This window comes from Lagenorhynchus albirostris, chromosome X, assembly GCF_949774975.1.
Source record: "Lagenorhynchus albirostris chromosome X, mLagAlb1.1, whole genome shotgun sequence".
Classification (NCBI taxonomy): Eukaryota; Metazoa; Chordata; class Mammalia; order Artiodactyla; family Delphinidae; genus Lagenorhynchus; species Lagenorhynchus albirostris.
Genome location: NC_083116.1, coordinates 100,361,416 through 100,376,681, shown reverse-complemented (window position 1 = coordinate 100,376,681; position 15,266 = coordinate 100,361,416). Strand labels below are relative to the sequence as shown.

The 15,266-nt window shown below is 35.9% G+C and overlaps 1 protein-coding gene across 1 annotated transcript in view; it reads left to right on the top strand.

Moving 5' to 3' along the window:
* CFAP47 (cilia and flagella associated protein 47) overlaps positions 1-15,266 on the top strand; it is a 509,799-nt gene that overhangs the window by 179,830 nt on the left and 314,703 nt on the right. Inside the window, 3 exon segments of the mRNA XM_060137366.1 lie at positions 553-748; positions 6,815-7,017; positions 8,019-8,059. Coding sequence (XP_059993349.1) covers positions 553-748; positions 6,815-7,017; positions 8,019-8,059 — 440 coding nt within the window.

Below are 15,266 nucleotides of genomic sequence, written 5' to 3'. Positions count from 1 at the left end.
CCTTTCCTCCTGTGAGTTGCCATGTGGCAATTTCCTATCTTTTCCTACCAGGTGAAATTGGCCAGTCGACCCTGACAGCCTTACATAAATCTAAAAATCTGCAAGAAAGCACATTCCTTTCCTCTCAGCATATCCATTTCTCAGTATTCCCTGAGATCTTTATGGCAGTTATCTGACCTCATCTTCATGCTGCATATACTAAAGGGATGGGCAGCTCCTTTTAAGGCATGGAAAACAATTAGAAAAAGAAGTCCTGTTGTACTGTTTCCCCAAGGTATATGTATTTTCCCATAATAATGAAAATCTACTGTAAGGAGACGTACTCTATTTCTAGACAGAGTGCACTTTAAAAGATTTTTATTTCAATGACACCTCATTACAAGTCTTAAGTTCCTTGGCAGGATAAATCCAGTTTCTGGGTAATCTATTCTGCTCTACTGAGCTGTAACTTCATAGTACATCTTAATATTTAGTAAGGTTTAAATTATGTAAATGTTTTTTGGTGTGTGTGAACTAATCTAAAATACTTAAAAAATGTTTTTCTTTCATTAGAACAGCCTAGAAAATACACAGCTGATATTCCTATACATTTAAATGATAATCCAGTTTGCTATCGAATGTTATGTCTGGTTGGAGAGGTAAAATTACCCAAGTTATTGTTTGACCCTCCTTTCATATTTTTTAATCCTGTTCCTTTGGATGTAACAACTGTGATGGATGTCAACATTTTACCTCAAAACTATTTCAGGTGATGCCTGAAATGTGAATTGACCACATTTTCTTTAGGTGCTTTTTTCTTTCTGTCTGTGTTATATGAGTCATGAACAATGTCTGACTTGTTTCTATAGTTGGAGTGAACTACTAAAATATTTAACTGTACATTTAAATTAAAAATGCCCCCCAAAAGCCCATTTAGTTGTCTCACCGTTAGTCGTTTAATTTTCTGGTAAAAATTTTTGGTATATCTCTTTATGTGGTATGAGAAGCAAGCTTAAAAACTCAGTGTATTAGTTTTCTTTTGCTGTGTGACAAATTACCACAGACTGAGTGTCTTAAAACATGAATTTGTCCTCCCAGTTTTCTTTGGGGGCGTAGGTGGTGGGTGGGTTAGGAGTCCAGGTTAGTTTAGTGTCCACTGCTCACGGTCTCAGTAGGCAGAGCTCAAGGTGTGGGCTATAGCATCAGTCTCCTCTGAGGCTCAGTCCTCCTCCATGCTCTCTGGTTGTTGGCAGAACTAATCCTTGTAGTTGTAGCACTCAGACGTCGTTTTTTTGCTGGCTGTTGGCTCGGACAACTCTCAGCTCTTAGAGGCCACCCTCAAGTCCTAGACATGTGGTCCCCTCCTCACAACATGGCATTTAACTCATTCAAAGCCAGAAGTACACCAGCTCTCTGACTTTTCTCTCTCACCTGATTAAATTGGATCTGCCCCTGATTATCTCCCTTTGCTTACTCAAATTCCATTGACTAGGGACCTTCATTACCTATGGAAAGTTCCTTTACTATTGCCATATAGCATAACTTAATCACCAAAGTGATATCTCATCATATTTACAGATCCTGCCACCCAAGGAGTGGGAACTGTGCAGTTTGTACACTAAGGAACAGGACCCTTGGTGGCCATCACAGAATTCTGCCTATCATGTGCACATACCATAGAGAATGCAATCTGTTTTCATTTTTTTAAAAAATTTATGAAGAGCTCAAATTCCCAGGACTGTATTGGCCTAGATATATTATGAACCCTCACATTACAAAACAAATAGAGCTTGTGTTTGTGTGTGTGTATATATATGTATGTATGTATTAAAATATATATAATACAAAACTGCTGGGCTGCTGAGAAGTGTGGGAGGTCTCTAAAGGGTATCAGATCAAGCCAAACCAGAAGAATACATTCTTATAAGCTGAAACTAGAGTAGGAGTGGTGAACTGTAATAAAATGCCAAATGCAAGCTTGTTCTTAAATTGGGACAACTTCAAGATAGGAAAACTTAATCTCTGATTCCTGGATTAATCTGGAAGAGGCTAAAATGGTTCCACGTGAGTAAGTCCTTCTATCTTTCAGCAGAAGCAAGCAAATCTTCTCTAGATCAGTGGTTCTTAAACTTTGGTGTATGTTGGAATCTGAATTTCTGTATAGGAAATTAAAAGAATGTATATGTAGATATTTAAAACTATGAAGATCATTTATCAAGATAGACAAATATAAGTCCAATATTTAAAATTCAATAGCATTTCAGCTTACAACATTTAGAACGTGCAACCGTAAAACTACTATTCATAAAAACATTAACAATTAAAGATAATAGGAAGAATTGTATGGAACTGTATGGAGAAAATTATAAAATTTATGTCAAAGAACTCATAAATAAATGAAGATTTACACATATTCATGAATTGGGATATTTAATATTGTAAAAAGGACAGTTTTCTACAAATCAATTTAGATATTTCATGCAACTGAAATAAAAATTCAAATAAATTTTTTCATAGAGATTGACACGTAAAATTCTAAATTTTATACGAAAAAATCAAGGGTCAAGAGTAGCCAAGCCACCCCTGAAGAAAAAGAATAAGGTGAGAAGGGCTTGGCTTCCCAAATATCAAGACTAATAAATCAATGTGATAGTGGTGCAGTGATAGAGAAAATGTGCAAAGGAGTAGAATAGACTTGAAAAAGGCCCACACATGGATGGATACTGAATATATGACAAAGGTAGTATAGATCTATGGAGCAAAGAGATTACTCTTCAATAAATGGTGCTGGAATAATCGATTGTATGGAATATTTCAAACTGGATTCCTGTCTTAATACATGAAAATTCATTACACATGGATTGAAGGCTTAAATGTGAAAGGTCAAATGTAAAAAATAACTTAGAGGACTTCCTTGGTGGCACAGTGGTTAAGAATCCACCTGCCAGTGCAGGGGACACGGGTTCGAGCGCTGGTCCAGGAAGATCCCACATGCCATGGAGCAACTAGGCCTGTGCAGCACAACTACTGAGCCTGTGCTCTAGAGCCCATCAGCCACAACTACCGAGCCTGCATGGCACAACTACTGAAGCCCGTGCGCCTAGAGCCTATGCTCTGCAACAAGAAGCCACCGCAATGAGAAGCCTACACACCACAATGAAGAGTAGCCTCCACTCACCACAACTAGAGAAAGCCTGCACGCAGCAACAAAGACCCAATGCAGCCAAAAATAAATAAATAAATTTAAAAAAAAAGATAGGCAATTTGAATATAGGCAAAAAAAAAATTAAAACAATTTTAATGTCTGTGGGTAGAGAAAGATTTCTTAAGCCTTAAAATCGTGCTAACAATAAAATAAATAACTGATACAAATTAATCAGAAAAATATCAAGTAACTCAACAGAAATGTTGACAAAAAGTTTCAATCACTTTCACAGATAAAACGGAAAATAAACACATGAAAACATATAATTGACCTCTTTGTAAACTTGGAAGTAAAAATTAGTGACTGCAATAAGATAGTATTTTGCTTGTCCTAGATAGGCAAACATTAATAAATCAGGTTACTAGTTACAGTGTCAGTGAGTAGGACCACACTGGATAATACTATGTAAAGTGTAACATCGGCATATTTCATAGCCCAACATTTACACTTCACAGTATATACAAGAAAAACTCATCAGGGAAATGCAAATCAAAACCACAATGAGATATCACCTCACACCTATCAGAATGGCAGTTGTCAAAAAGACAACAAATAGTAAATGTTGACGAGGATGTGGAGAAAAAGGAACCTTAGTTCACTGTTGGTGGGAGTGTATATTGGTGCAGCCACTATGGCAAACAGCATGGCAGTTCCTCAAAAGATTAAAACGAGAGCTATCATATGATCCAGCAATTCCAGTCCTGAGTATATATACAAAGAAAATAAAAACACTAATTCAAAAAGATTAATGCACCCCAGTATTCATAGCAGCATTATTTACAATAGCCAGTGTATGGAAGCAATTTAAGTGTCCATCAACAAATGAATGGATAAAGAAGATGTGTATATATTCTACATATTCAATGGAATATTATCCAGTCATAAAAAATAATGAAATTTTGCCATTTGCAACAACATGGATGGACCTGGAAGGTATTATGCTTAGTGAAGTAAGTCAGATAGAAAAAGACAAATACTGTTATGTTTTCATTTATATGTGGAATCTAAAAAATAAAACGAATGAATATAACAAAAGGGAAACAGATTCATAGATACAGAGAACAAACTAGTGGTTACCAGAGGGGAGAGAGGTAGGGGGAGGGTCGAGATAGGGGAAGGGGATTAAGAGGTACAAACTACTATGTATAAAATAAATAAGCTACAAAGATATATTATACAACACAGGGAAGATAACCAATATTTTATAACTGTTTTTTGAATTTCTTTTTTTCATACAGCATGTTCTTATTAGTTATCTATTTTATACATATTAGTGTATATATGTCAATCCCAATCTCCCAGTTCATCCCACCAACACCACCCCCGCCCCGCTTTCCCCCTTTGGTGTCCATACGTTTGTTCTCTACATCTGTGTCTCTAGTTCTGCCTTGTGAGCCAGTTCATCTGTACCATGTTTCTAGATTCCACATATATGCGTTAATATACAATATTTGTTTTTCTCTTGTGACTTACTTCACTCTGTATGACAGCCTCTAGGTCCATCCATGTCTCTACAAATGACCCAATTTCGTTCCTTTTTATGGCTGAGTAATATTCCATTGTATATATGTACCACATCCTCCTTTTCCATTTGTCTGTCAGTGGACATTTAGGTTGCTTCCATGACCTGGCTATTGTAAATAGCCAATATTTTATAATAACTAATATTGAATCACTGTGCTGTACATCTGAAACTAATATAACATTATAAATCAACTATACTTAAAATAAAGTGCACGTGTTCTACAAGGTATGTTTGAAATTAGTCATAGTTGCATTATTCAGAATAGCAAAATCTGGGAACTGCACAAATGTCCAGTGACAGGTAAAGGGATAAATAATTTGTGATATATGTGTACGTGAATATTTCTATACCTGTGAAGTGGAGGAACTTCAACTAATGAGACAATGTATTATGAATCTTAGAAAACAAAATATTGAGATTAATAAAAAGTTAAGGAAGACTACATATATTGATATCCTTTATATCAAATGACAAAAAGGAAAGTGAAACAAATTTTTATTTAGAAATATATGCCTATATATACAAAGAAATAGATGTAAAGAGTGGCTGGTTTACATCTTAAAATTATATAAATTGTGAGGATTTGTATACCGATGTGAATTGCCTATTAGCATTATTTTCATAAACTACCAGATCTTGGACCCACCTCAGAGCTTCTCTAGCTCAATACCTTATTTTACAGTTAAGCATTCTGAGATCCAGAGAAAATGGGTTCCATGTTTGATGTAATGGTTGGAAATAAATGAAAATTGTCCAAGTTGAGGAGCATAGAACGGCCTTTAGTTTCTAACATTTCGCCTGCAAGATATGATGAGTGCTTACTTATACCTCTGGGACTTGCTTTAAATGCCATTTTGTGAGAGAGTGTAGTTCCTCAACCTTAACTTTACAACTTTGGGATTCACAGTTTTTCCAAGTCCCTATCTTGTAAGTAGACTAAACTTTGTTGCTTAAATAGGAAATAGACATGACTTGAATTACATTGTACTAGAAAGTACTTTTTTTTGGTGAAGAAACGTCTCATATATGAATTAATCTTTTAATCTTTCAGCTTTTAAATTAATGTATAATGGTATCAATTTTAAAAATACCTCAAGTTAAAAGCTGAGTCTTACAAAACATGGTATAATGAAATGAGCATGTAAAAGGGACTGTAGAGATGATGTAACCTATTCTCATTATATATACAATAAAATCAATAGCATTAATGACTTATCTGATGACAGTTAATTAGCAACAGAATTGGATTCAAACCTGATTTATAAACTGCTTTTTCATGTTTTATCCAGTGAACCATATGAGTTTAACTAATTCAAGTTGAGAGCTTTCTTTATTTTTTCTAGTTAATTAGCTGAATAATCTTCATTCTAATTAAAGTACTAGGGAAATATGATTCCCATTTGATAGCACTTCTTATTTGCTGTAGGAACCTACATATATAATAAAACAAAGTAATATGGTGAAATATTTATTGACAACTAAAATTTACCAAGTATTAATTAGAATTGAGGTGAATACTACATACTATGCTACTAAAAATCACAAACATTTTAGATTGGCTAAATAAATTATAGTATATAATGAAATATGCAAACATTTAGTAGAATTTTTTTGATAGTAATGATTGAAAAAATATTCATGATATATGTGTACAAGTGCTTAATTGTACCCAAATCAAAGAAAAATATGTGTATATGCATTTGTTAATATTTAGCCTACATGCATTAAAGCTTTAGCTGTTCAAGCAGTAATTTCTAGTAAATTTTTGTCAGGACATATTTAAGGGCAATGCTTTTAGCATGGCTGTGGTTAAAACACATTGCACTTAATCAGGCATTTTAACCCTGTTATTTTAATCCTGACAGGTCAAAAGGAACTTTTGATCACCTCATGTAGTTCTTGGTTAAATCAACATATTATCAATTTTACTTATATTGTGACCAGAAAACGAGAGATGATACAAAAATATCTTTAGTAGTTGGGCATATTATTGTAAATATTTATTGTTTTAATTTTTCTAATGATTCAAAAAACAGAGGAAACCACATTTAAATCCAATTACTTGTGCATGTTTTGAGCTAATTTTTTCTTTTAATTTTAAACAGGGATTCAATTTTCAGTGTCCAGATTTCCCCAACAAGGCTTCTTGATGGTGACGTGATTCAACCTCTTTCTGTGAATTTTCCAAAAGGCAGAGTCGTTATGTGCTCTCCCAGTGGAATTAATGCTGCGCTCACCTGTCATCTCAGCTTCAAATCATCTAAACCTGTGTCATTTTTCACCAGTGTTCTTTTCTGCGATAGCAGGGGTAAGTGGTAAGGCATTTAAATGTAGATTCTTTTGTATCTGACAGTGAAGAATAATAGCTTTATATTCTATACTATTATAAAATGTTTAAAAGAGGGACATCTAAAATAATGACTTTGGACATAAAGGTTTTTTAAGAAAGTTCCAAATGCAGTGTTGCTTTCACGAGAAACAGGGTGATAGTGGCTGCCAGCCTATACTCTGGGACTAGGCTGCCTGGATTTGAATCCTGGCTCTGTTAACTTTGGTGAAGTTATGTCATCTTCTGAGCCTCTCAGTTCCCTCATCTGTAAAATGGGGGTCATAGCAGAACCTATCTCATCTGTAATAATGAGAAATTCATTGAGTTAATTTTTACTGAGTAATTGTACAAGAACTGGCACAAAGGAAATGCTAAGTCAGTATTAAATGAAAATGAGAAACATCAGCACAATGAGTTTCCAAACAATATGATTTTGTTACACGTTCCTTTGACAGACTCAAGGAAATTAAAGGACACCTTGGTTAAACCATGTTTCTGGATTTCTTACCTTTTAGGACCAGAAATTTCACTTTTACATTATACCCTGAGATGATTTGACTCTCCAAAGGGCAAGATGTGAATGTATAGAGCAATAAAGTTTGTTAAAAATGTTTATAGTGTAGAGTGAATTGTATACTAAAGATGAATATGTACTCTATGTGATAATTTATTAACTTTTAGTGAGGTCATTACTATATAGCATATTTATAGTCTAAGGATTGATTTATGCATTAGGAATTAGAAGAGTGAGAGAGACAGATGGTACTGGAATGTTGCATCCAAGGCAAAGCGTGGCTGTATCCGGGACACGGTTCATGGAGTTCTGAGCTCCAGCTTCCATGTCCCTTTCTCACATATGTTGATGGATAAAATTATCTAAATTATACCTCTCAGACTCCTATTTTTCTCTTTTGATGCTCACAGTCCATCTTTTGTTGACATTAAAAAAAAAACCCTTTTTTTTAATGGCGTTGCTTTAGGCTCCTCTCAAGAACTGAACTCCATGCCTCCATCCTGGGAGGTATTCTGTCCTTTTGTATGTTACTGACCTTGTTCATGATACAAAATGATATGAAGAATGATATGAAGAATGGTTTTTGTGATTTTCAAAAGAAACAAAGTCTTTGTTTCCAGAACCAGAATGGATATTCCTAGCCACTGTGTTTCTAAGATAAATTATTTAGAGTTTTCTTTAGTTTAACATCACCTAGATATTGGGTAGCACCAGTAAAGTAATGTCATTGTTTATGCTGAATTATCTGATTAGCTATGATATTCTAAATACAGAAGACACTGGTTTGTTGTAATTTCTGTCTTCCAAAATTAATAACTAGCCTTTCCATCTATTTCCTAAGTTATAAAAAGTATTATTTTATGGTAAAAAAAAAAAAAAAAAAGAATGGTTTTTGAGGGAGTCAAGGAACCCAGTAGTAAAATACAATTCCTTCCTTGCTGCTTTTCGAATTAACCTCTATTTTAGATTAACTGATTATCTTCCTTATGTGCTCATCACTTCAATTTTTTCTTCTTGACTTTCCTTATTTTTACTTTTGGCATATGAAGTAATACTGTAGGGGTATGTGTGTGTGTGTGTGTGTGTGTGTGTGCGCTAATGAGAGAGACAGAGGGAGAGGGAGAGAAGCAATATATATATATATATATATATATATATATATATATATAAAATCTCCATTAGTTATCTGAGTAAAATGGCTAGAATATGTTTTCTTATTTTTGGGTTTTGGTTTTTTTTTTGAGTATCTAGAATATATTTTCTTTTTTTTTTTTCCTGAACTTAACATTTTAGTTTCTTTATTGCCTTTATGTGCCAAGGTATTTAGTTCATAATTATATGAAGTACATTCAGAGCTACAAGTCTTAAATAGGCTATATTCTCTAGAATTAGGGAATTAATCAATAAATGTTCCCTGAATAGAATAACAGGAAGTCCCTTACATAGATAAGACTTGTGGAAACCATACTGAGAAATAATCTGCCTTGAATAGGAGGCGTTTGTTAAATGTTGATGAGTGAACTTACAAAATGAATGCAGGTGACTGCTCAGCCTCTTAATTTATTTATTTATTTATTTATACAGCAGGTTCTTATTAGTTATCTATTTTATACATATTTTACGTATTAGTGTATATACGTCAATCCTAATCTCCCAATTCATCCCACCCCCACCACTTTCCTCCCTCGGTGTCCATACGTTTGTTTTCTACATCTCTGTCTCTCTTTCTGCCTTGCAAACCGGTTCATCTGTACCATGTTTCTAGATTCCACATATATGCGTTAATATACGATATTTGTTTTCCTCTTTGTGACTTACTTCACTCTGTATGATAGTCTCTAGATCCATCCATGTCTCTACAAATGACCCAATTTTGTTCCTTTTTATGGCTGAGTAGTATTCCATTTAATATATGTGTACCACATCTTCCTTATCCATTTGTCTTTCAGTGGGCATTTAGGTTGCTTCCATGACCTGGCTATTGTAAATAGTGCTGCACTGATCATTGGGGTGCATGTGTCTCTTTGAATTATGGTTTTCTCTTGGTATATGCCTGGTAGTGTGATTGCTGGGTTGTATGGTAGTTTTATTTTTAGTTTTTTAAAGAACCTCCATACTGTTCTCCATAGTGGCTTTACCAATTCACATTCCCACCAACAGTGCAAGAGGGTTCCCTTTTCTCCACACCCTCTTCACCATTTGTTGTTTGTAGATTTTCTAATGATGCCCATTCTAACCAGTGTGAGGTGATATCGCATTGTAATTTTGATTTGCATTTCTCTAATGATTAATGATGTCGATCAGCGTTTCATGTGCCTCTTGGCCATGTATATGTTTTCTTTGGAGAAATGTCTATTTAGGTCTTCTGCCCATTTTTGGATTGGGTTGTTTGTTTTTTTTATATTAAGCTGCATGAGCTGTTTATATATTTTGGAAATTAATCCTTTATCCTTTGATTCATTTGCAAATATTTTCTCCCATTCTGAGGGTTGTCTTTTCCTGTTGTTTACAGTTTCCTTTGCTGTGCAAAAGTTTTTAAGTTTCATTAGGTCCCATTTGTTTATTTTTGTTTTTATTTCCATTACTCTAGGAGTTGGGTCAAAAAGTATCTTGCTGTGATTTATGTCATAGAGTGTTCTGCCTGTTTTCCTCTAAGAGTTTGATGGTGTCTGGTCTTAAATTTACGTCTTTAATCCATTTTGAGTTTATTTTTCTGTATGGTGTTAGGGAGTGTTCTAATTTCATTCTTTTACATGTAGCTGTCCAGTTTTCCCAGCACCACTTATTGAAGAAGCTGTCTTTTCTCCACTGTATATTCTTGCCTCCTTTATCAAAGATAAGGTGACCATATGTGTGTGGGTTTATCTCTGGGCTTTCTATCCTGTTCCATTGATGTATCTTTCTGTTTTTGTGCCAGTACCATACTGTCTTGATTACTGTAGCTTTGTTGTATAGTCTGAAGTCAGGGAGCCTGATTCCTCCACCTCTATTTTTCGTTCTCAAGATTGCTTTGGCTATCCGGGGTCTTTTGTGTTTCCATACAAATTGGGAAATTTTTTGTTCTAGTTCTGTAAAAATGCCATTGGTAATTTGATAGGGATTGCATTGAATCTGTAGATTGCTTTGGATAGTATAGTCACTTTCACATTATTGATTTTTCCAATCCAAGAACATGGTATATCTCTCCATCTTTTTGTGTCATCTTTGATTTCTTTCATCAGTGTCTTATAGTTTTCTGAGTACAGGTCTTTTAGCTCCTTAGGTAGGTTTATTCCTAGGTATTTTATTCTTTTTGTTGGCAGTGGTGAGTGGGACTGTTTCCTTAACTTCTCTTTCTGATCTTTTGTTGTTAGTGTATAGGAATACAAGAGATTTCTGTGCATTATTTTTGTGTCCTGAAACTTTTCTAAGTTCATTGATTAGCTGTAGTAGTTTTCTAGTGGCATCTATAGGTTCATCTATTTTTAGTGTTATGTCATCTGCAAACAGTGACAGTTTTAGTTCTTCTTTTCGTATTTGTATTCCTTTTATTTCTTTTCCTTCTTTGATTGCCGTGGCTAGGACTTGCAAAACTATGTTGAAAAAGAGCGACAAAAGTGGACATCTTGGCCTTGTTCCTTATCTTAGAGGAAATGCTTTCAGTTTTTCACCATTGAGAGTGATGTTTGCTGTGAGTTTGTCGTATATGGCCTTTATTATGTTGAGGTAGGTTCCCTCTATGCCCACTTTCTGGAGAGTTTTTATCATAAATGTTGAGTTTTGTCAAAATCTTTTTCTGCATCTATTGCGCTGATCATATGGTTTTTATTCTTCCATTTGTTAATATGGTGTATCACATTGATTAGCGTATACTGAAGAATCCTTGCATCCCTAGGATAAATCCCATTTAATCATGGTGTATGATCCTTTTGCTGTGTTGTTGGATTCTGTTTACTAGTATTTTGTTGAGAGCTTTTGCATCTATATTCATCCGTGATATTGGTCTGTAATTTTCTTTTTTGGTAGTACCTTTGTCTGGTTTTGGTATCAGCGTTTTGGTGGCCTCGTACAATGAGTTTGGGAGTGTTCCTCCCTCTGCAATTTTTTGGAAGAGTTTGAGAAGGATGGGTGTTAGCTCTTCTCTAAATGTTTGATAGAATTCACCTGTGAAGCTATTGGGTCCTGGACTTTTGTTTGTTGGAAGATTTTTAATCACAGTTTCAATTTCATTACTTGTGAGTGGTCTGTTCATATTTTCTATTTCTTCCTGGTTCAGTCTTGGAAGGTTATACCTCTCTAAGAATTTGTCCATTTCTTCCAGGTTGTCCATTTTATTGGCAAAGAGTTGCTTGTAGTAGTCCCTTATCATGCTTTGTATTTCTGTGGTGTCCTTTGTAACTTCTCCTTTTTCATTTCTAATTTTATTGATTTGAGTCCTCTCCCTCTTTTTCTAGATGTGTCTGGCTAAAGGTTTGTCAATTTTGTTTATCTTCTCAAAGAAACAGCTTTTAGTTTTATTGCTCTTCGCTGTTGTTTTCTTTGTTTCTACTTCATTTATTTCTGCTCTGATCTTTATGATTTCTTTCCTTCTACTAACTTTGGGTTTTGTTTGTTCTTTCTCTACTCCTTTAGGTGTAAGATTAGATTTTTTTTTGAGATTTTTCTTGTTTCTTGAGGTAGGATTGTATTGCTATAAACTTCCCTCTTAGAACTGCTTTTGTGCATCCCATAGGTTTTGGATCGTCGTGTTTTCATTGTCATTTGTCTCTAGATATTTTTTGTTTTCCTCTTTGATTTCTTCAGTGACCTCTTGGTTATTTAGTAACGTATTGTTTAACCTCCATGTGTTTGTGTTTTTTATGTTTTTTCCCTGTAACTTATTTCTAATCTCATAGTATTATGGTCGGAAAAGATGCTTGATATGGTTTCAATTTTCTTAAATTTACCGAGCCTTGATTTGTGACCCAATATGTGATCTATCCTGGAGAATGTTCCATGTGCACTTGAGAAGAAAGTGTAATCTGCTGTTTTGGGATGGAATGTCCTATAAATATCAATTAAATCTATCTGGTCTATTGTGTCATTTAAAGCTTGTGTTTCCTTATTAATTTTCTGTCTGGATGATCTCTCCATTGGTGAGAGGTGTTAAAGTCCCTCACTACTATTGTGTTACTGTCTCTTTTCTCTTTTATAGCTGTTAGCATTTGCCTTATGTATTGAGATGCTCCTATGTTGGATACTTATATATTTTTAATTGTTATATCTTCTTCTAGGATTGATCCCTTGATCACTATGTAGTGTCCTTCCTTGTCTCTTGTGACATTCTTTATTTTAAAGTCTATTTTATCTGATATGAGTATTGCTACTCTAGCTTTCTTTTGATTTCCATTTGCATGGAATATCTTTTTCCATCCCTTCACTTTCAGTCTGTATGTGTCCCTAGGTCTGAAGTGGGTCTCTTGTAGACAGCATATATATGGATCTTGTTTTTGTATCCATTCAGTGAGCCTGTAACTTTTGGTTGGAGCATTTAATGCATTCACATTTAAAGTAATTATCGATATGTATGTGCCTATTTCCATTTTCTTAATTGTTTGGGTTTGATTTTGTAGGTCCTTTTCTTCTCTTGTGTTTCCCACTTAAAGAAGTTCCTTTAGCATTTGTTGTAGAGCTGGTTTGGTGGTACTGAATTCTCTTAGTTTTTGCTTGTCTGTAAAGCTTTTCGTTTTTATTTTAAAGATTTAATTTTTTTAATTTTTGGCTGCGTTGGGTTTTCATTGCTTTGTTTGGGCTTTCTCTAGTTCAGGCGAGCGGGGGCTATTTTTCATTGCGATGCATGGGCTTCTTATTGCAGTGGCTTCTCTTTTTGCAGAGTACGGGCTCTAGACACACGGGCTTCATTAGTTGCAGCGTGCCGGCTCAGTAGTTGTGACTTGTGGGCTCTAGAGTGCAGGCTCAGTAGTTGTGGTGCATGGGCTTAGTTGCTCTGTGCCATGTGGGATCTTCCTAGACTTGGGATCGAACCCCTGTCCCCTGCATTGGCAGGCAGACTCTTATCCACTGTACCACCAGGGAAGTCCTGTAAAGCTTTTGATATCTCCTTTGAATCTGAATGAGGTGCTTGCCGGGTAGAGTAATCTTGGTTGTAGTTTCTTCCCTTTCATCACTTTAAATATATCATGCCACTCTCTTCTGGCTTGTAGAGTTTCTGCTGAGAAATCAGCTGTTAACCTTATGGGAGTTCCCTTGTATGTTGTTTGTCATTTTTCCCTTCTTGCTTTTAGTAATTTTGCTTTGTCTTTAGTTTTTGTCAATTTGATTACTATGTGTCTCAGTGTGTTTCTCTTTGGGTTTATCCTGCCTGGGACTCTCTGCCCTTCCTGGACTTCGGTGGCTATTTCCTTTCCCATGTTAGAGAAGTTTTCGACTATAATCTCTTCAAATATTTTCTTGGGTCTTTTCTCCTTCTGCAACCCCTACAGTGCGAATGTTGGTGCATTTAATGTTGTCCGAGAGGTCTTGTAGGCTGTTTTCATTCCTTTTCATTCTTTATTCTGTTCTGCAGCAGTGAATTCCACCATTCTGTCTTCCAGGTCACTTATCTGTTCTTCTGCCTTAGTTATTCTGCTATTGATTCCTTCTAGTGTATTTTTCATTTCAGTTATTGTATCATTTATGTCTGTCTGTTTGTTCTTTAATTCTTCTAGGTCTTTTTAAAATATTTCTTGCATCTTCTCTATCTTTGCCTCCATTCTTTTTCTGAGGTCCTGGATCATCTTCACTATCATTATTGTGAATTCTTTTTCTGGAAGTTTGCCTATCTCCACTTCATTTAGTTGTTTTTCTGGGGTTTTATCTTGTTCCTTCCTCTGGTACACAGTCCTTTGCCTTTTCATTTTGTCTATCTTTCTGTGAATTTTGTTTTTGTTCCATAGGCTTCAGGATTGTAGTTCTTCTTGCTTCTGCTGTCTGCCCTCTGGTGGATGAAGCTGTCTCAGAGGCTTGTGCAAGCTTCCTGATGGGGGGTACTGGTGGTGGGTAGGGCTGGGTATTGCTCTGGTGGGCAGAGCTCAGTAAAACTTCAATTTGCTTGTCTGGTGATGGGTGGGCCCATGTCAGCCTCTCAATAGTGATACCATTGGCTAAGAATGCTGGGGGGCACTCACCTGGCCCCTTACTACTTATGGCAGCCCCCACAGACATTTCCCCTTTCAGAGTCAATATTGTGGCTGGACCTGCTTTTGTGGTTCCTATTATGATTACAAGATATATCTCAGCAACAGCCATCAGGGAACTTTGAAAAATCAAGGTCTATTACTCATAGGTACTGGAGGGTACCTTGCATGCCTAGGGCCATGCAATGGGCAGGGGGCAGGGTGGAGGTGGGGAGCAAGTTCACACAGGCCTGGGTTCTGCCTTTATTGGGATCTAGGGTGGGATGCCTAGGCTTTTGTACGTTCACTCTTTATTGGTGAATTTAAAACATAAGTGTGGGAATTAAAGCTCAGGAGGGGGGCTTCCCTGGTGGCGTAGTGGTTGAGAGTCCGCCTGCCGATGCAGGGGACATGGGTTTGTGCCCTGGTCCGGGAAGATCCCACATGCCACGGAGGAGCTGGGCCCGTGAGCCATGGCTGCTGAGCCTGCGTGTCTGGAGCCTGTGCTCCATGATGGGAGAGGCCACAACAGTCAGAGGCCCACGTACCGCAAAAAAATAAAATAAAATAAAGCTCAGGAG